Here is a 22,392-nt window from a genome sequence, read left to right on the forward strand (position 1 = left end):
GAAATCAACTCTGGTTTCCAATGCTCAGATATGTTGTTTTCTTCCACTCCTGAAGCACATGTGGGCATTTCTTAATTAATCTTTAATCTGTAATTCTGCTGTGTCCTCTATCACAGCTCTGACTACACCTACAGGTAAAGACTCGGGTTTAAAAACTTTTACAGACTCGGCCTCAGCATAGACAATGCACTGCTTGATTAATTATAGAGAGGCTGGCTTGGCCAGGTTGATAAAACACATGCAGCTGGCGTGGCCGGGTTGATAAAGCCCAAATAGCACGCCTTCCGTGCTGTTTGTGGGCTCAGACTTAAGGTCTCCATTGGGAAACCCATCTTCAGTCCTGTCCGCAGACTCCGCAGCCAGTCCTGAGATGTTCTCTCGTCTGCAGAGCCTCCTAGGAAGAAGCTAACTACAGCAGGATGTCAGCTTCCTTACCCACAAGGATGTTCAGATGGGAGGTCCATGCTACAGATCCATCACTCAGAGGATATTAGCTGTGCTTTCAGAAAGCACGATGGCTTATACTTATCCAAACTCGTTCCTGCTCGCACCTCTTTGCACCATTAGCAAGATGCTGTGAGATGCCAGGGGCCTCACTTACGTCGACAGGGATTTTTTTTTCTGGTAAGACTAACTGGCCTGTATTTTGTATCTGACTTTCTTGCTGAACTCCACAGAACTCCTCATGAATAGAGTCTCATCACCAGAGAAGTTGAAGAAATTTGTCACTACGTGTTTTTTTTATTATTGAGATAACTTGACATACAACATTATATTAGTTTCAAGTGTACAACATAATGATTTTTGTATATACCGGAAAATGATCACCACATTAAGTCCAGTTATAAAACATCTATCCTGACCATCGGAAGAACCCATGCTACGTGCTTTACAAAGGGAATGGCATAAAGCAAAGTCCCTTCTCCTGGAAAAGAATGCTTTAATTTTTGTTTTTGTTAATATATGCGTTATCTGTATTTATGTATGAACATATATTTACATTTATATTTCTCTTTCTGCAGAGTGACTGTAGGTAAGATGGAGAAACTCTCGTTAACTCCATTCTGTAGTGCAGAAACTACATCCAACTAAGCAAGAGGGAAATACACACTATCAGCACCAGTACATCCCAACAGTTAGTTTCCTCTGCCACCACACCATGAAAATGCAGGCTACAAACTGTGTAGACCCCACAGGCACATCCAGCACCAGCTGTAACTCTAGTGTTTTTTCTCTCTGTCAAGAAACAAGACCAGACAGCAAGCTGAGTGAGAATGACCTTATTATGGGGCATTTATAATGCAGACTCCACTCTGATGGAGAAAATGAAACCAGTTCTAAATCTCGGCACTTTATCTATTATTAGCATCAAATTCAGTTGCCACACTTTACAGTTGATGGGACATGGCTCTGTGGCCCAGAACGGCAGAGGTGTGAACCCAGACACCCAGGGCAAGAAAGACAAGGAGCCCTTTGCTTTTCCCAGAGGCAGGGTCTGGTCCTGGAAGGGGCCCTCTAAATTTCTAACACTAGGGGGCACCACCCCAGTCTTTAAGCAGTGCTAAGAACACTCAAAACTGAAGTCCTCACTCAAAATTATCCACAGTGATTCTGCTCAGTATCAATTAAAAACCAATCTTTTTTCTGTGTTTTTTTTTGGGGGGGGGATTTTTAATTTATTTGACACAAAGAGAGAAAGCCCATGCAGGCAAGGCAGCAGGCAGAGGGAGAGAGAGAAGCAGGAAGCCCAATGTGGGGCTCGATCCCAGGACCTTGGCATCATAACCTAGTCAAAGGCAGATGCTTAACCCACTGAGCCACCTAGGCGCCCCTTAAAACCCTATCTTAAAAGATTCAGTAGATGATGACTGATAGACAGAGATGGCCGTGTGACCCGGGCAACTCTGGTGGGTGGAAGGAGGGTCTTCTCTAAGCTTCCTGCTCCAGCATTATGTTAAGGAAATAAGGGAAGTGATGGTTTAGTGGGTGGAAGTAGCTATAACAATCAGAGAAGAGACTTGAATAAAATATTCCCCTGAAGGTCTTGCAAGCCAAGTGCAGGTGTGCTGACCGCCCACCGGCCCCTGTCCCCAACGGTGCCACTTACCAGTCATTTAGCCTTTGCACCAACCTTTGGGCCTCAGCTTTCTCTTTGTCAGAAAAGCTCTCACTTAGTCTTCCTCACACAGTTGGCCATTCACTCCCAAAATCCCTTCTGGCCTTCCAGCAAAGGCCAGACGCTCTGCTTGGATACAGAGATGTGGAACATCCCGCCTGTTCCCCTACTCTCCAGCAGGAAGTTCACAGTTGGAGAGAGTGACGTCCTCACCACAGATGATGAGGACCACGGCGGGAGCATGAGCACGGGATGGTGCAGCACCAGTCAACCCTGCCTAGAGGGGAGAGGGTCAGGACATCTCCCAGGGATGTCACGGGCAAATGTCACAGAGTAATTGGAAGTGACCCCACTCAGAGGGGAGGAAAGACATTTTATGCCAGAAGTAAAACATTCATGAAATCATAGAAGTCTGACACAGCAAGGGAGATGGATCTGGGCAAGCTGGCTTGGCTGGTCAGCGTGGCTAGGACAGAGTGGAAACTCAGCTGTGGTGGGAGATGAGGGCAGGTCATGAGAGGTTTAACTGGGAGCAGACCCTTCAGAGCTGGCATTTCACCAGCAAGATGAGACTGTCCAAGCTGCACTTGATCAGGAACAGCCTGGAGGAGGTGGGAGAGAAGTTCTGAGAGGAACAGGCCATGTGGATGGGTGAGAGGAGATAGGGGCCTCTCCTGCCAGGAGCAGTCAGGGGTTGGGGGGAAGCACAGAAGGATTCCAGTGACATTGGGAAAATAAAATTAGCGTAAGTTGGGGCTGGACTAAATTTGTGAGGAGAGAGGGAGGAGAGGGGACTTAGCCTGGGACATGGCGTTGGTGGTCTTTGCACCACGGGAGGTAGTAAGAGGTGGTCAGGGCAGTGGGGAAGACAGATGATGCATTTCACTTGACCATCTTGTTTGAAGTGCACGTGGAACACCCAGACAGATATGTAGGTCAGAAGCTGGTGGGAGAGATGCCAAGGCTGAGGACAGAGACAGTTATAAGGACCAAGTGAAAAAAACATGATACAAACAAATTCTACTCATTTCACAAACACCAACTGGGGATGTTCCATGTGTGAAGTGTGGTGCTGGTAGCTGTAAGAAATATAAAGATGAATCAGACTCAAACCAGATCCTGCCATTTAGGAATCTGGAGTCTAGTAGGGAAGAAAAGACTCATCAGAATTGCTTTTGGATGGAAACAGATGCTACCCATAAGAGAGGCTCAGAGAAGAGGCCACAGGAAACCAAGGGGAAGGCATGGTCTCTAGAGGAAAGATGCAAAGAGGGGGCCAGGTGGACACATCTGAAATAAGACCTGAAAGAGAGGTAAGACTTGAATGCATACACATGGAGGAGAGGAGGGGGACAGAAAAGGACAATGCCACAGTCATGGCAGGTACAGGGACAGTGAGTAAGTGGGCACAGAAAAGAGGATCTGGCCCAATAAGCATGACTAGGAAGACTGAGATCCTTCTGCGCCCAAATAATAAAATGCACTATTTGTGTAGATGATTCTCCAGTAAAATAACTATTTTTTGCCTTTTGGCTGTTCTTTCTCTGCAACCCTAGTGATCTGGAAGGCTATCAGCTGGGTGAAGCAGCATTTGACACAGCCACTAGTAAAAATTTCTAGATGCAGAAACAGCCCTTTAAAGGCACTCAAAGTATCACACAGGAAGAGTTATACAGTCCACTTCCCACTCCAACTTTTTTCATTAGATGAAATCAGGTGAAAATGAACATCAGATGCAAGTCTGGTCAAAGAGGCAATGGAACCCACAAAGGGCATGCAGAAGAGGAAGCAAGGAGAGGAAGACAGCGAGTCTGTGGTACCTCAGAGACCAGAAACGACCTTTCATTCCCTGGAGACAAATAGTGCTGGACTTGTCCTCACCCTTGTCCAGACGCCATCCTGAGAAGTGGCAGGGCCCACGTGGAAGCCAAGTTTGCCAGGTACCCTGAAGGGCCTGGAACTGTTATCTGGAGCAAGGTAGACCCCACTATCCTGGTGAGAATTTTCCTTCCCAAGCAGACCTTTCTCTCTAAGACACAACAGCTGTCCTGAGAACACAGGACACAGGGCAACTGAAGCAATCAGGTAAGGAGGATATGTAAAGCCACAGATTCGGCTGCACTTGCCAGAATCACTCCACCTCCAGCTCCACTGCGGTCATTCATTTTGGGTAGAAGGAGGAACGTCCTCTTAGACTGCTCAAAGTGTTCCAGAGGTGATGGTACAGAGGCACCGAATCCCCCAAGCTGAAGGTTATGGGCCCTTCACAGGATATGCTCCCTCATGTGGTCCAGGGGCCACTCCACCCTGTGGCCAACCCCAGGAGGCTCCTGGGCACTTCCGATGGCTCAGGTGGGGGCATGTCCCGGGGGGCTCCATGGAGACTGTGAGGAGCAGAGCTGGCTGAGGACAAGCCTGGGCCAGCAGCTTGGCAAATCCCAGGATACCTGGTAAGAGGCCCCCCTGGGCCACAGGAAAAGGCTCACAGCCACCAAACTCCTTTCAGCAGGTCAGGATGTTGGGAAGGGACAGCTCTCTCCCAGGACAGAACGGCCTCCGTTCAACCCTGCCTATAGGCACACGAGCCCACCATTGTCCCCACAGACCATCGTCTCATGTTCATGAAGGGAAAAAAGGAAAGCAGAGTTGCTGCAGGGGACAGAATAGAGTTTCTCTGCATATTTCTCTGAAGTCGGTTTTAACCAGGGGTTGCTAGTGTCCCATACGTCCTTCACTTTCATATTTCTGGAATGTCAGAGGTGGAGGCAACTCGCAAGTTCATCCAGCCTGGGGTTCCCAAGGCACAGTGCCCACAGCCCATCCCTGCTCCTGGCTGATGCCACGCCAACCAATGGCTGGTAGGGGTTTTTAAAATTGTATTATTGTATAAAATAATATTTTTCCTAACCTGTACTGTAATAATTAATGGTAATGTCAAACCCATGATTTTATTGGCATTTTCATCTAAGGATAAAATGAGTTCAAACTGGAAAAGCATCAATGTAAATAAAAATATTCAGAAAATACAAGTAGAGTTTGGAAAAAAAATATATGGCGTAAGTAGAATGCCTTATGTTTTGAGAATGCTCATTTACAGTTGAGGAAACATTCTGGAAGGTGAAGACGTTTCTCTGCAGTTTTACAGACTTTTGTGGGGAAAAGGCCTATCACAAAAGCCTCCTGACTCCTAATCCAGTGCTCTCCTTGTCTCCCTGGCCCAGTATTTATCACTGTTAAGGGAAGAAGAGGAAATGCAGCCTGGATGAGTGCAGCCCAGTTGAATCACTGTGCTCCGGAAATTGTGAGCAGAGCCCTGGCTGGGACATGTTGGTGCTGCCCATCCCCACCACAGGTGAAGTCCAAGGGAGGCAGTCGTGCCCAGGACAGGCTGGAGCTCTCGGGTGCTGAGGCCACTGGCTCTGATCAGCAGACCCCAGATGTGGCCAGCTCAAAGCCCAGGGACGGTGACCTGGCTCCATGACATTTAAAATGGAATAAAGAGAATAAAAAGAATCAAATGGAATGCTTTAACCTCACTGTTGGGATGCAGAACCCTCCTGCGTTTGCTCTGTGTGGCAGCTTACCTCCCTTCGTAAGGATGTGTCTCAGTTCCAGAAATGTCAGATTCTGACATCCTCGCTCTTATACGTCCCAAATGCTCATATGTATTAGCCCCAAGCCTTTCATCTTCTTGCTCAGACAAGATATAAGAAGGGAGGAAACAAAGAGTTGAGCCCTTTATCAAACACCTGGTGTCTGATCCTATGTCTTCTTTATGGTGGTTTTGGGAGCAGCAGAACACCCCTTAAGTTCACCTTAAGCAAACCTTAGCATTGGAAGCCATGCCCAGAAGTCCCAGATACCGCTCCATGAAGCACCCACTGCTGTCAGCCACAGTTCAATATATCAATTAACTGAGCATCTGATTCTCCCAAGTTAGAAGGCTACTTGACTCATCTCTTGCTATTCACGGATGTCAGCAGCAGTGACAGAGGTATCGGGAGGATCATAAATAGTAAGGCAGCAGCAGGAAGCCTCCTGACCTCCTCAGATGTGCCATGGAGACTCCTGTGCAGCCTGCAGGAGAGCTTCTGACATCCGCCTCTCGTGGAGGGAAGACTTCCAATGAACTTGAGCATGTACTTGACAGGGTATGCAATAAGGTGGTTTTATGACATGAGGTCTTAAAATGCCTCGTCCACCTTCAGCCTCATAAGCAAGGCAGGCAGCCACCACTAACTCTTAAAGTCCTTACATATCACAAACCAAATGTATCGTGACATGTCTGGAAGCATAATCTACTTCTCTGCGTGCGTGTACACTTAAATTAGGTATTTCAGTCTAAGGGGCTGTTTTAACATAGCTAAACATTTCACAAAAGTCTGCTGTGTATGTCAAAATCGAAACCAAGCAGGAGCCATCAGCTTCACAGGGAAGAAAAAAAAATTGCACACTTCCTAATCGGTATCTTGTTTATAATTCTCTTGTCAAGTCTAAGCATATTTTTGTTTTCATCAACTTTGTCTTTGCTAAACCCATCAATACTCTCAGGAGAGGCAACTATGCTTGCATTTCACCTGAATTTGTGCCTTGAATTTGTAGCAACAATCTTTGTCAATGCCTGCTTTAAGTGACAATAATAATCAATCTATAGGAGTCTGACTTAAACTAGCAGACTATTATCTTTCAGTCTGCAAATGGGGCCTTATCACTTCTGCCAAGTTGTTAAGATTTAAGTCTCTGTTTAAGATCCGTAGGTAAAAGAAATGTACTAGATCAGGATCAGCAAATGATGGCCTATAGGCCAAATGGGGCCCACTGCTTGTTTTGTAAATAAAGCTTTATTGGAACACAGACACATTTATCCATTTACTTATTGTAAATGGCTACCTGGGCACTACAATGGCAAGAGTTGGGTAGTTGCAACAGAGTTCATATGGCTTACAAAGCTGAAATATTTATCATTTGGCCCTTCACAGACCCCCGGCCTAACTTCCTGCCATTATCCATGGGCACATGGCTCTGTGGGCACATGGCTGACAACATCTACTACACCCAACGCTACTCTGTCTTCACTAAGCTTTCGGAATAAGAACTCTGAGTCTCTCCATCGATCGTGGCTGTGAAGGTCACCTACCAGTCTAAGCCTCCTTCTCTCTGTCGTGAATGCAACAACCATCTTTGTATGTGTAGATACCTGAGCAGAAAAATAATTCCCATAATGACATCATTTGGTTTAATTAAAAAAATAAATAAATTAGTGAAGTTCTTCCAGGGAAGTTTGGAGCTGGGATTAGCATCCCAAACCATAGGAGAGTTGCTAGGAAACCCTGTAAACAATGAAACAAAAGTGGCTTTACAATGCCCTAGATGTACAGGACCACGTCCCAGCTTCGTCACTGGCCTGCTCTGTTGCCCTGAGGTCTTTAATTGCCCCAGTCCTGTCCCCGAGCACGACTCCTCTAGGACTCCTGTAAAAGGTTGCTATGATCCCAGCTGCTTTTCTGGCTCTCTAAGGCAGTGGGCCCCCGGGTAACACACTGCACACAGAATTGTTACAGGCAGCTTGCATGACACCCCAAGAGTTTACCTGGTGAATATTTACTGGGCCCTTCCCATGGGTCAAGCACCATAGGAAGTGCTTAGTAAGAATCATCTCATTTAGTCATCAAAACAGCTTCCAGAATCTATTATCATTCTTACTGTATAAATAAGCAAAGTGAGTTTAGTGAGATTTAAACAATTTTCCCAAGGACACAAGAAAATCTGGTAAGTGGTAGAGCTAGGACTTAAGCTGGTCTCTCTGACATCGAAGCCTTGCTATAAACTCCCGTCCTATAGTTCAATATCACGGGATTTACAGTCTTCACTGGCTTCTTGGCTTTTCAATGACCTTTGTTCAGAGCCAACCCCAGGCTTCTTTGCAATGCTTAATCCCTTTGATCAGTACAAATCTTCACCTTTTGAAGTGGCTCAGAGATTCCACCATGATGACACTTTGCCCAGTTCTCTATGCTTTCCTAATTTTCATCAAGTGAAGGGGTTTCTAGTGTGCCAGCTAAAAGAAGCAAAATTATTCCATAGCCTGGAAAATTGGAGAAACTGGTTGACCCTGATGCCACCCAGCAACATAATCCTAGCAGAATGCAGTCTGGAGTCAGATACACTTGTCTTGAATCCTGGTTTCATCTGTATGACCTTGGATTGGTGATTTACTTTCTCTAAGTCTCAGTGTTCACATCTGAAAAGTGGGTATCTATTTCACAAGGTTATTATGGGAGTTGATTGATATGATGCACAACAATGATCCCATTCATAGTCTGGGACATAGTAGGTGAAGTATGAGCTTCATTACTATGAGTTTTACCAGTTCTTCAGATCGATTTAGACCTCACAGAGATTATAACTCTTGCTTTCAAAAGGATCTTCAGGGACTTTTGGAAGTAAGTACTTAAAAGTAATTTGTTGGCTTCTATATCAAGTGAGCTAAATTGCTGAACAGAGTATTACATCATGTTGTTAAAAAATAGTATCCTTGTGAAAATGTGGCCTCTTAGCTATTTTTCTTGCTGTCTGGAGAAATGGGGGCAACTTTAAGGCCCCTATGAGCTTCAGGAAAGAGAAGAACAAAATTGTAAAGAGGATGTAAAAAATGTACAGAAATGGAAAAGAACACTCCACCTAGCTCCCAGTTCTGCCAAAGGCCATCCTCAAATATTAAGTGTTAATAATATGATTAAATATTCCTTGAAAGCAGAATGTTGTCTTATTAATTTTCTACTCTTTAGTAGATAGAATGTCTCTATATCTATAAATAAATCTAAGGAGATGTGTGTGTGTGTGTGTGTGTGTGTGTGTGTGTGTGTGTGTGTACCTGAAGCCTGAGGGATGCTGGTAAATAATTAATAGCTAAATGAATGAATGAGTTAATGACCCTTTTAAATCAATGATAGGTCAATAATGCTTTTAAAATGTTTTTTTTTTGTTGTTGTTGTTTCTAAAAACTTACTGCAAAATTGGGAAAGTATGTATATGAAGAAGCCTAAGTTTATTATTCTATGACTTTCACAATTTGAGAGTGGTAAGTCCCTAACTGCTTTCTTCCCTTCCCTGCCAATAAGCCTGCTGCTGCCAGCTGTGAGGTGGTGTGGCTGAAGCCAAGGTTAGCAGGTGGGTGTAGCCAAGTTGAACCGATTCTGAGCTTCTGGGCTTAGCTACCTGATGTAGCCACAGGAAGAATAATCTATATTCTACCTTGGTTGTGAGTCCTAGTGCTCACAGAGTTATTAGTCTGGAAGCAGCAATGGGGAAAAGTGTCAGAGGAGTCTCAGCAGTCAAAAATGGACAAGACAACAGAAGCTGGTAAGAGGACTTGTAATAAATACACACTGGGCACTCAGTATTGTCCAAAATATGAGCTGGGTGCTTCTTGGCATATAGAGTCTAGACTCCGCCAACTACCTCAATTTAGACCCTGGATCTATAAAATAACTGTTTAACTTTAGGTGAGTTACTTTGCTTGTCTGGCCCTCAGTCCTATCATGTGTAAAATGGGATCATAACAAGGCCTAACCTCATGGTGCTATGATGAAAACAAAAAAATAAGGTGATATATACTAAAAGTACTTAAGAGTAGTGTCTGGCACTTGGTACATACAAAATAAATAAAACTACAATGATGAAGATGGTGGTGGTGATATGGTGATGATGATGATGATGATGATGACGATGACAACGGCATATTTCACTCCTCCATGCATCTCTACAAGTATATGCCTACTGTATTGAAAAGTAAATCATGGAATCATGGCTTCTCAGACTCTGCTAAAGAAAGTGGTTCTGAGCTGGGCCTGGAGCAGAGCTAGTCATGTCCTGTGCCACCTAAGCCAACCTCCCCATAACTATAGCCAATAGGAGAAGGTTAGGGTTATATCCTCCTATGGGATAACTTGATTAGGAAGAGCTCTGAACAAACAGGAACTACAGTCACTAGCTGGTCCCTCTGCTTGTCTCCCTAAGGAGTCAGAATTAAGTGGAGGAAAGCAGGGAATCTGGCTGCTTCACACAAAGCTGGAAACACTGTAAAGCTGCAAGGATCAGGGGGGTGAGGTGATTTGATGAGTAAATGGACAGTACAAACATTTAAGAGCATCAACATGGGAATGAGATATATAGAATAGACTGGACAAATGAGCTAATTCACGGCAACAGGAGCAATGAAAATGGACTCCAAAGAGCCAAACCACAAACTGCTAAGGCTGGGGGCTGACAGATGATTTGGATCCCCCACACAACCTTCCAGCTCCAGGCTTTGTGAAATTCTGCTCTGGGGATTTTTTCTTTTTTTAATCAAGATGATTCCTGTCTATCTTACCTCTGTGTGAATTTTTAGTCAGACTCCATTACAGAGAAGGCCCGAGTGGATTTCCATTCTCTGAAACTAAAAAGCCTAAGCAGTGAATGTATCCATTTCACAGATTAAGTAGAAAGCTTCCAGAAAGGTCAGCAGATTACCTGAAGTGTTAAAGCCAGGTTCTAGAGTTCATCTTCCAAACCAAAGCCCACGGTTTCTTTCCTGCACACCTCAGCTCCCACTCTACAGGAATATGGGAGGGCAGCCAGACCTTGCAAAAAGCTGAACGACTGGAATGGTTGATGGACTCACATGTTCCTTATATGCCAAACCGTGGTGCCAGGTGGGGAGGTTTATAAACCAACCTTCCCTCAGCACTTGGGACAGACCCCCAAATGGGCCCCGGCAGGTCATCTTTTGCGCATCAGTCTGCCAGAAACAATCCAAGAGCAAGGAGGTTTCGTTTGTAGGGATCTTGCTGATTATTTTAGGAACTGCCCATCATTTTTGTAATGGAAAGCCAAGTACACAGCCATGGCTTTGGAAAGGGGTGGGGGTGGCCAATAAGTCAGTCCTGCCCCATGATGGATGGCTTGAATTGCATAGGAAAGTTCTTTAGACTGAATCGATTATTACTCTAGTTCTAGCCTTTGTGGTAATACAAGAGATGTTTCAACTGTTCCATTTCCTTCTGAAGATCAGAAAGATTGGCCCTGATAAATCAGGCATCCTCAGTTGAACTAAGCAAATAATAAAAATTGACAATAAAGATGTAAAAGTGACCCCCATTAATGAATTTGCTAATGAACTTTTGTAACAGATCAGCTGAAGGCAAAAGAAATGGACAGAAAAAGCACCTAGCTCTCCTGTGCCCATAGACAATTAACTGACGGCCTTGGTGGCACAGAGCAATGACTGTGCTTAGCACTGCCCTTCCATGTCCATAGACATAGAGCTTGAGGAGTGCAGCAAAGATCATTTTAAGCAAAGTCACAGGTGATGTGCAGGCAGCTGAACAGAACCTGAGCAAGGATGCACAGGTGAGAACAAGGATGGGGCCTCTGGCACAAAATTGTCTATGGTCCCAGAAACACAATCCCAGAGGCTCCCACAAGTATGTTCCTCAGGTTTTGTACTGACTCGGCCCAAGTGTTACATCCCCAGAACGGAACCTCTCTGCAGTTCTCCTACTTCCTGGACACTGGGAATCCTCCCATGTAGCCACTCCTGTGGCCTCTTCTGCCTCTGAACCTGTTTTCTGCATTGTTTCTCCCAAAAGAAAACTGCGTTGAGTGCTCAGCTGGGGCTCCCAAAAACAAGGGACCTGGAAACACCCAGAGTGCCAGTAGTCAAGGGCAACAGGAACCTGCAGACACTGGCCAATAGGCTCTACACAGCCAGGGCGGGTGGTCTTGAGCAGCACTCAGCCTTCAGTGAAGGGCTCTAGTCATCGGGGAGATTGACAAACACTCAGAGATTCTTTTTCTTCCACAATTGTGAATTGTGCCTAAGAAGGGTTGAACTATGAAAGATTATCTACTGGTGGGAGTTATGACTGCAAAATATATACATCAAACTGAAGCATTTTTGAAAGGTTACTCACTGTGAAAAAATGTATTTAACCAACCTATATGCATCGAGGAAGTCTATTAACACTGCCATCTTTAATTACAAAGATGAAATATATAGATAATACATTAAAATGCTATTATGCACATTCAATTCTTTTGCATACTTTAAGAAGAAAAATGTGGATCATATGGTAAATTAGCAAAAGTACAATATGGAAATTTAAATCCACAGAGTCTGAATATCTAATGTAAAGTTGTATTAAAACCTGATCTTCTATGCGGTAAACAGTTTGCTTATAGCTGAAAAATTCTTTGACTTCTGGATTGAAATTCACACATCAATTTTCTTTTGATGACTTTGCTTTCACTTGTTCAAGAGTTTGCAAAAGAGTATCCCTGTGTACCTCAGTAGTTTTAAATGTCAATTATCTTGCAAAATTCAAAATAAATCTCTTCAGCCTAGTTTGAATCGTGCAGGAGGTTAAAACACATTGTTTGACCCTCAAAGCAATAATATAAGATTTCAGGAGGGAAAAAGTACCTCTTTGGAAAAAATAATTCAAAAATTTTAGGATGTGATTGAAAAATAAGAAAAGCAAAAGGTTTTTCAAAGTTTCAAATTGCCAAGTTCCCAACTGAGGTATTGGTTTTCTGCAAGCCCACAATTTTGCTGATGGTATATTTATAGTGGGCACAGTGTAAGAGAGGACTCACCAATTCTCATTCATGGAGTGTCATATGGATACAAAAACGGTTTTCCTTTGCCTTTCAGTCTCTCATTACTTATACTTTGTGTTTAAAACTAAACTTGGTAAATGCAAAATATAAAAATAAACAGTGGTCCCTGCATTGAGCAATATGGATGAGAAAAGTGTAAATACAAAATGAGAGGAATGTAAACCTGAAGGTTTTCATAGAACCATTAATTCCCTCTGCACATATTGGAAATATTTAGAATTACCAGTTAAGCTTTTAAATATACATTTTCTCAACAAGAGAGAAAAAGGTTGGGTGTATTCATGTTTTGATAATCACTTTAACTTTTCTCTTTTTCAAATTATGTTATTTGGATCCAAACAGAAAACCGCATCAGTATCGATCGTTAGAGTTAATGAAAAATAGCTCTGCTATTGTCATTTCATAACTAACAGGGTTTGGGTAATAAAATTTCATGTAAGTGCATTCTGCTGCCCAACAGTGTTACTAGTCAAAGGACTGCAAAATCTTCTGACATTTATAATGCTCTCTTTCCCGATGCCTCAAATGGCTGCCTACTTTACCTCCAAAGGATATAGTATAAAGGGTATCAGATAAAGTCTACCAGTCCCTCAGTCTCTTAAGAAGAAGTCATCAGAGATTCTAGGAGTGACGTCTTCAAACAGGATACCCTCAGGCTTGATTTCTAAGCTGAGGGCAGACACACAATTTCAGACTTTGAAATGTATCTACAATAGAATGTTAAGGATAGGAGAGGTGATGTGTGAGGGTGTCTGGCATGGAATGAGAATGGGGCAAGGGAAGGTGGCAAGCTGGGCTGGAGGAGACTCCACTGACCACATTGTCTTTGACAAGGATGGGAGGGAGTATTTATATCTTCACTTTACCTTGGTATTCCTGTTTTCTTACAGAAATCAAAGGCCTTCCTGAATTTTTCATGGAGATGTAGGCCTATCCACATAGAAGAGGTCAAACCACAAACACCAGACTTGCCTACACCTAGCCTTTGCCCATGCACTTTTAACCTCTCTCCCCTCTAGCTTAGTGAATATAACAGAATAAACTGAAGTAAAACTGAAGGAATAATCTCTTCCATTTTACTTGGAAGACAGAACATCATTGTTGGTCTGCCATGGGTGACCAGTAGCATATGAAGGAAAGATTTCAGAGACAGGTTGAAGGCTGACTTTTGTTCTCTTTCCATTTCAGTGCCCATGGTCCATTAATCCTTGCCCAGGAGGGCCTCAAAAAAAAAAAAAAAAAAAAAAAAAAGCTTTAGTAACATAGGGATTCTCAAAGGGGTTGTTATATTTTAAGGGCACAGACTATGTCCTCAAATCCTTCAGCATCCTTGATTGGTGCATTTCTATCTTCATGGCCACCCACCCCCACAAACATGCATGCATGTGTGAATACACACGCACATGCATGCACATATGCACATATATAACAAACATGCACACACATATACTTCTCCAGAAAACTTACTGGAGTACATCATTCTGAGGACAGAAAGTAGGATCCTTGCTACAGTAAGATGCGAGGTGGCAACTAGGACCAGCTTTAGACTATCTTTCCATGGATCTTCACACTACTCCCCCAGCTCCCACCAACACACCTTCTGACACATTGACTGTCTTAACCACCTGTACTCAGGGTCTTTCTTTCAGACACAATGGCACCCAATATTAGTTCCTGGGAATCTCTATACACTTTTCTAAACCCTAAACATTTCTTTGGTGTGATGACTCATTCTTTGAAATGGTCTTAGACCAAAAGAAACAAAACAAAACAAAAACCATCCACGACAATGACTGTTTTCCGCAATGACGGGGAGATGTGAATGGCTGGTGAGAAGTCCACTGCTGTGCCTGTCTTTTCAATCAGACCATATCATAAATGTGAAGACAACGTGACCTCGAAGCCTGTCACTCCAGTCAATGCCAGCATTAATTCGGCTGATTTGCCTGGTCTTACCACTCTCTGGAAACTACAAGCTACATTAAAGAAGACAATGTTCCTGAGAGAGGAAATGCTAGTTTTTAATTAAGGATGTACAAGTAGTGTAACTGCCTTATTATAAACCTCAATTCATTTGTAAATGTGAGGCATAACAATCTCACTTACCTGCCGGCCTTCTAACACATCTACACACAGGCTTACCATTTGCTCTTCAAGGACTCTTTTCTCGACCATGTAGTTTAAAAATAAAGTAGCTTGTGTATATGTGGGTAATCTATCAAGCCAGTTATTCACAGGAACACCAGTTGAGGAAGCAGTGGAAGACTTACATTCTGAGATTTTGTCAGAGATTTTATGGAGAGAGTTCCAATGCCAAATATTTGGGTGATGGAAATTTTTATATATCTAAAATGTGCTCAGATTCTCTCAATCTGATACACACAAAACTAAATAGCATGTAGCACTGGTACCAAAGTAATAGATAAAGTTTAGACCAAGACCTAGATTGGTGTTCTGTAGAGTTTCATAAACATGAAGCAACCCACGCCTTCTGGTACATATGTCCCATGAAGTATCAGGCCAACCTCTCCAGCCTACTCTAGAAGCAAATGATGTATTGGTTTTACTAATATAATACTAATATATAAAATACACACCACAAGCGAAACAGGCATTTTCTATCTCGACCAGGAAATTCTTTCATTTCTTCCACAAATATTTATTAAGCCTTAACTATGTGAATACATTAAGTGCTAAGAATATGTTAGTGAACAAAGCACCACCAAACAAAACCCTTGCCGGTCGTTTTAGCACTTATTTTTGAGTGAGATTCTAAAACACAAGTTCCTAGAATTTTAGGAAGAATCTTCTAATTTTCTCATGGCCTCAAATTTCCGAATAGGGGAAAAGATGCTGATGGTGACATTCCGAGCTAGTCTACAGAGAAGGGCAAGTATGTATTGACATGCCCTTTGTTGTAAGAGGTGAGAAAGCCAAATGCTGACCTTCTCCCAGCCGGGAAAAGAGAGAAGAGGGCTTGGTAGCAGAGAGCAGCTGGGCAATTTAATCATTCAGCAGACATTTATGGAGCAACTGTTCTAAGATATTCTGATATGTTAGTTGAATAACCCCTTTCTAAGACAATCCACTACCCCCATCTGATATTGTCTCTTGTTTGTAAAAGTCACTCCATGTCTAGGCATGTTCCCAAAGAGAACAGCTGGGTAATGGCATAGAAATAATTGCAACTTTTACTTCACCATAGGCGGAGACATTTTCCACAAATGGGAAATTTACTTATTAACATGATCAATGATCATTGTGCAGTGGGTTTTGTAGAGCTGTGTCTATGGCCCCAAGGCTCTTAATGGCAGGATAACATAAGACACGGCCTGAGAGGCTAGAGCCACACTGCTCTTACCATGACAGAGATGTGCAGGATCCTCAGTTCCTCTTCTGCTGACTCATGCTGGGGTTCTTCAGTTGGGTCTTGTCCAGGAAGGCTGGGGGCACCATCTTGGTGATGAATGTGAAAAAGCAAAGTGCCATTCTCCAGCCACTGCTGCCTCCAGCGCACCAGAGGGATGTCTTCTGTGTTCCCTGAGATCTCTAGAGGACAAACACCAAAGGCACAGGTCAGACTTCTGACTGGACCACTCTGAGTCTTATTCCTCTTCTTCCTAGACAATGGTACCAATTTGCCAGCTGCAGTTAAAGACAATAAAGGGTTTCAGCTATAGTTAGGTCAGGTTTACTGCTGTTTCAAATCTCAAGGAAGGGAAGAGGCCCTGAGAAAAAGAGAATTATCCCCCATGGGTCTTTGCACCATAAGCTAGTGAGCTAGACTCTCACCCATTGAGAAAAACACCAAGGTGAAAATTCAAATTCTTCCCCATATTTCTAGGATCAATAGCATCCTTTACCTAGCACAGTTGGAATACCCTGATAACCCCTCGAGTAAGTACAAGGTTGTTTGCCTCTTATAAATTTGAAAATGTGAATTCCCTAGCAATTACTCTTAGACACCAGTGAATCTACCAAGGAGAGAGTTGGTAATTACCGTGCAGAGAACTGGGCACATCCGGAGCAGTCCTGAGGTTACTGCCGAGCCACTGGGGCTGACAGGATATTTCTAAAACCACAATCATTTGCTGCAGAGCCCACTGGAGATGTGTGATACTTGCTGTGGCAGGTAATGTTTTAATTCCCTTTAATTTTTCTCTCATCTTTGCAGAGCAGAGGCGGTACACGGGGAGGAGGTGGTGAAGAAGTGGGTCCTTATCACAGACACAAGCACTCACCTGCTCTCAGGGCTCTAGATCCAGGCACTAGACTATCATCAACAATTAATAACAAAGACCAAAACCCTGCTACATACTTCACACTGTGCTAAGGTGCTAAGCTGCTGTTACAGAAGCATGCTATTAAGAGTCTCTCTTGCTAACATTCCTAAGCAATATCATATTGGAGCTTTGAGACATCCCACCACAGAGAGACCCGATTAACCTAGCCTCTCCTAAACTTCATTTGTCCCCCATATCATTTTTTTTCCTTAACAACTGTTACCACCCTAGGGAACTAATATTCTGCTGAACACACTTTGGCAATGCATTGCTTTATAAAACTTCATTTTTTAAAAGGCATGTCGTCTTATCCCAAAATTTATCACCTTTGACCAAAAAAATAATTCCATAGATATAAAAAAGATTTAATAAGACACATTTAGAATAGTATTCTCATCAAGTACCACACCATAAAGAGGGAAGCAATTTTAAATATTTATGGAGTTTATAAATATCTTTCACTATTTGTAGGAGGGCACAAATTATGTTCTACTTTATTTATTTACTTATGTATTTATTCATTAATTTACTTAACAGATACACATTGGGCATGTATTATGCACCAGGCACTGTTCTAGGCACTGTGATACTAATTAAATGAGTCCCTCAACAAGTTCTCCAAAGCAACCCACCCTGAGTGAATGTGAATGTGGGAGGTGTTACATCGTGTGCATAATGACACCATGTGGAAATGCAGAAGGAAAGAGTGGGCTTGCCTATGTTGAGGGTGGAAGAAAGGGAAGAAAGTAGCCTTTCAAGATTTTTTATTTATTTATTCATGAGAGACAGAGAGAGGCAGAGACATAGGCAGAGGGAGAAGCAGGCTCCCTGAGGGAAGCCTAATGTGGGACTCTACTCCAGGACCCTGGGATCATGACCTGAGCCAAAGGCAGATGCTCAATCACTGAGCCACCCAGGGAAAGTAGCCTTTCAGAAGAAAATACTGGCATTGGGCCTGGAAGGGTGAGTGGATTTCCTTTTAACAGGTAGAGAAGTGGCAAGAAGACATTCAGACACTGATATGAGAACTAGAAGGAGGAGGAAAAAGAAGAATACTGGTTGGTCTTCTCAGGGTAAAGTCAGTGTCAAGAATTCATATGAGCCACAGATCCTTAGCCTATCCCTGAAAGACACAGATAGTATTCCCTACCTCTTCCAACCTCCAGCCCAGGGAGAAGAGTAAATGAGCATGAGTAGGATGACAAGGGGACAAGATGGTCAGAGCTCCCTTTCATCCTCGGCCCCTCACTCAATCACCTGGAACACTCAGGCATCCCAGTGGGAGGGCAGGCTGCCCACATGCTGGGAGAGTGACCGGTACAGGCAGCCAGGAAGTTGCCATGGGTGGAGGGTGTGAGAAGTGAAGCTCCCCTGCATCTGGGTCTTAGTTCTTCCATAGGCACAGCCCCATCTTTTGAGTGAGGCGGTAGGTGACACAGGCCTTCCCCCTAAGGAGGTGAAGAGAAACTCCCAGGTGGGCCTCCCAGCAGTCCAGGCACGGTCACTGCAAGTTCCCGTCACAAGCCCTTCCCAACCCCCAGTCAAGCCTTCACTTCTGAGCACCAAGAAGGTTCCTCCTGGGAAACACACCCCTCCCCCAAGTCCCTTCCCTCCACTGCAGTGGAAACCAATCTCCTCACCACGGACAGTAATCACGAGCACTAACAGCTCCTAATAGAGCACCAAACACCCTAATTAAATCACCCAGGGCAACACGTGTTCAGCCTCCTACCCACACCTGCTCTTCGCCAGCCCAGAATTAATTCCACACACGTTGGGTGGGTGCCACTTCAGCCCTTCCTGTAACTCTCTAGAAGGAATCTAGCACCTCATAACTCTAAAGCGCTTAAACTGATTTTTTTTTAATTTCCCGAGAGACCCTCATCAAAAAGGCCAGGCTCATTATCTCTGTTTTAACTGTGGAAGCAAGGATGAGTCAACACTCAGACCAAGGTTATGCCAGCATGATACAAAACAGGGGATAAAACTTATCAAATCCCCTCCCCCCCAACCCACACCAGATGGCATGACCCATGAGCAGGCACAGAGAGAAAAAGCACTTGAGTATGGAGTCCGTGTGGTCTTTTAGGAGTTTCTGTGCTGCAATATTTTAATTTGTTGTGCAAAGTCTTAGCATTCCATGACTTCTTTTTAAATTGAGATAGAGCTCACGTACCATAGCATTCGCCCTTTCAAAATATATTTGTATATTCACAAAGTTGTGCAGCTGTCACCACTCTAATTCCAGAATATCTTCATCAGCCCAGAGGGAAACCCATGCCTACTGGCAGTCCAGGATAATTTCTGAGGAGGAAGGCATTCTACTCTTGGGTTCTAGGAGTGTTGGTTCTTCTACCAAGGAAAGAACAGGTGTGTTGGGGGTATTGACAAAATGCTCCCTCGGGGAGGTGTGCTGAGAGCACAGAATCTCTCTGACCTTGGCTTCCAGGCCAGTGTTCTGAATCTCTTTGTGAGTTATTCATGCCCATCCCCATGGACAGTAATATCCAGGTTCAGCCCAGGCCAGACTCATTGTAGAGGGTAAAGGGTGAAGGAAGGAGGGCACCATGCCTGTCCAGGAGGGCACCTGTCATTTTTGAAATTCAAGATGATTACAGAATCGGGCAGCCCAGGTAGCTCAGCAGTTTAGCACCGCCTTCAGCCCAGGGCCTGATCCTGGAGACCCAGGATCAAGTCCCAAGTCGGGCTCCCTGCATGGAGCCTGCTTTTCCCTCTGCTGTGTCTCTGCGTCTCTCTCTCTCACGCTCTGTGTCTCTCATGAATAAATAAATAAAATATTTTAAAAAGATTATTGCAGAATGATATCTTCTTCCTTGGCTTTTTTCCCTGACCTGGCAGGATCTGACACGGGAGGGCTAAAATGCTCCACCAGGAACTTATTTACTTATGCCGTATCTGCCCTAGGTCAACCAATGAAAAACCACAGGACGCAGTAAATGTTTTGTGAATTGCATCGCCAAAGGGGCTGAGATCAGAGCTTGAAACATCATCATAATCACGATGGTCTAGATGTTCACAGAATATCTCAAGAAGCAATGCTCAGAAATTGCTTTACCAAGCCTTCCCTGAGACTTCCAAGAAGCACAGACGGGAGGTGACAGTTACTCGAGCACAAGGCTTCATGAGGTCTACAGATAAGGCGCACACAGAGCCTTTGCTACCATGTGCTAAAAAATCAAGTGCCAACAGAAATCTTCACAACCATTTCAAGATACCATGGGTGGGACGGGAGCCACAGCCACCATCACACTGTGGGACTGAGATCTCCAGAAAGGTAAGGCTGTCCTTACTTTTAGCGTGTCCATTCTTCCCCTATACAATAGGTTTCACATCTCTCAGCACCTCCCAAATTCTGGGACTGCCTGGAATACACAAACACCAGGATGCCATTTATTCTTGTATACAACGAAGATTTTTGGAGCACACTCTATTTGCCACATTCAGCAAACTGTGCCAAATGGTCCCTGTTCTCAAGGAGCCTTTGATTTAGCAAGCAACTGAAAACATGGCCATGACTAAGTACTCTAAGCAGCATTAGCAGTGCTGAGTTGAGAGGGTGGCACCCAGCTGGACATAAACCCATAGGAAGGGCTATAATGGGAAGAGAGGCTGGAGGCGACTCCAGAGGAGGAGAACAATGTGTACAAAGGAACAGCAGGATGATGCCTATTGGCAGAATGGTGGAGTTTGTGCAGAGGAATCACAGAGGACCCACTGAGGCTAGAAATGTAGATTGATGTCAACTGTGAAAGGTGTGAATGCTAGTTTAAGGAGTTCTGAGCTAATGGAAAGTCACCCATGGTTTTATTAAGCAGAGAAGCAAATGAGGCCACAATTTAGAAAGATCAAGACCCAGAAAGATAGAAGCAGACCAACTGGACTCATCCCAGTCTCACAGTAACTCTGATCCTATGTTCTGCAGTGACCAAAATACTGAACTGGAATTCAAGAAGGCCTCACTCTGGGCTAACCTTGAATGAGCTGCCTAGCTTTGAGTTTTCTCATCTGTAGGAGAGGGAGCTGGATAGATGAATTTCAAGACCCTTCTGTAACTTGACATTCCATGATTCTAAGTCCAGAACAGTGTGTTTCACATGACCACTTAGACAAATGATAATTTCAATGTGCCAAACAACGTCCAGTCTTCTCTCGGGGCTCACTGGCATTCCACCTCCCCTTTCCCTCTGAGCACAGGGTGGACGGGTTTGGGCTGATTTCATCAGAGCCTTTAAGAGCCAGGCCCATTTCCAGACTGAACCTCAGGCTGGTGAGAAAGGTTCTCATTCATGTTGGTTGCAGATAGGTGGTCTCTAAGGAAGAAATCTTAGAGCTTCTGCATGTAATAGGGAACCAGGAAGGTGGGAGCAGAGCAAACACACTAGAGAATAATCTGGGATGGGGAAAAGCACAGAGGAGAATGAGATAAAATCACTTTTAAATTAGCCTTTGTCATTGTTCTTTTTAGGATTTATTTATTCACTTACTTATTTTAAAGAGAGAGAGAGAGCACATGCATGCATACAAGTGCACATGGGTGCAGGGAGCAGAGGGAGAGCAAAAGAGAATCTTGAGCAGACTCCCCACTGAGTACAACACAGGGCTCAATCCCATGACCCTGAGATCACAACCTGAGCCAAAATCAAGCATTGGACACCTAACTGACTGAGCCACCCAGGGGCCCCCTTAGTCATTGATCTAACGTTAGCTTGTGTGCTGTGAACTTGTAGTGCTTTTTGTGGGGTTAGCTTAGGATACCCAATACCCAATGCTTGCTACCAAAATTCCTTTACCAGACATAACAACTTCCTCATCCCATCCAAGTACCCCGTCTCTTCTTTAGGTGTTCTCCCCACCATGTGGCACATCCCTGAACTGAGCTGCTAAGACAACATAGCATGGTTGGTAGCATCAGAATTTCCTCAAAAGACAACTTCATTGAACACCAGATCCATGATGCCCTCTTTCAAAAAATTTGGCAATTTTAAGCCAAATGTGGACCTGAAATGGAGAAATTCTCAAAAATCCCTTAATTCACAGAATAACTCGGAATGACTTAGGGTAATCCTGGCTTTTTAGGCCCCTTTTTCACTCCTGGCAAGTTCGGGTTTCAAACTGAACTCAGCTGGGCCTTAATGAGTTTGCTCAGGTGGTGAGGTCAAGCCAGAAGGAAGAATTAGCTTGTCAATTCTCAGCCTCGTGTCAGGGAACCAGATATACTGACCCTGCAATCTTTCAAGGGTGACACCCCTGATGGCCATTACTGACTCTCAGAAGACCCTGTTTAGATCAGGATTTTCAAACTTTTTGTTA

General features: G+C 43.9%; 1 protein-coding gene across 5 annotated transcripts in view; it reads right to left on the reverse strand.

The window, feature by feature from the left end:
• Positions 1 to 22,392, reverse strand: part of ASTN1 (astrotactin 1) — a 299,363-nt gene that overhangs the window by 171,918 nt on the left and 105,053 nt on the right. For all 5 annotated transcript variants that reach the window (XM_077901789.1, XM_077901787.1, XM_077901788.1 and 2 more), the window contains exon 2: positions 16,140 to 16,327. In XM_077901789.1, the coding sequence (XP_077757915.1) occupies positions 16,140 to 16,327 (188 nt within the window). The remainder of the gene's footprint in view (positions 1 to 16,139; positions 16,328 to 22,392) is intronic.

The sequence above is a fragment of the Canis aureus genome, chromosome 6 (assembly GCF_053574225.1).
Source record: "Canis aureus isolate CA01 chromosome 6, VMU_Caureus_v.1.0, whole genome shotgun sequence".
Lineage (NCBI taxonomy): Eukaryota > Metazoa > Chordata > Mammalia > Carnivora > Canidae > Canis > Canis aureus.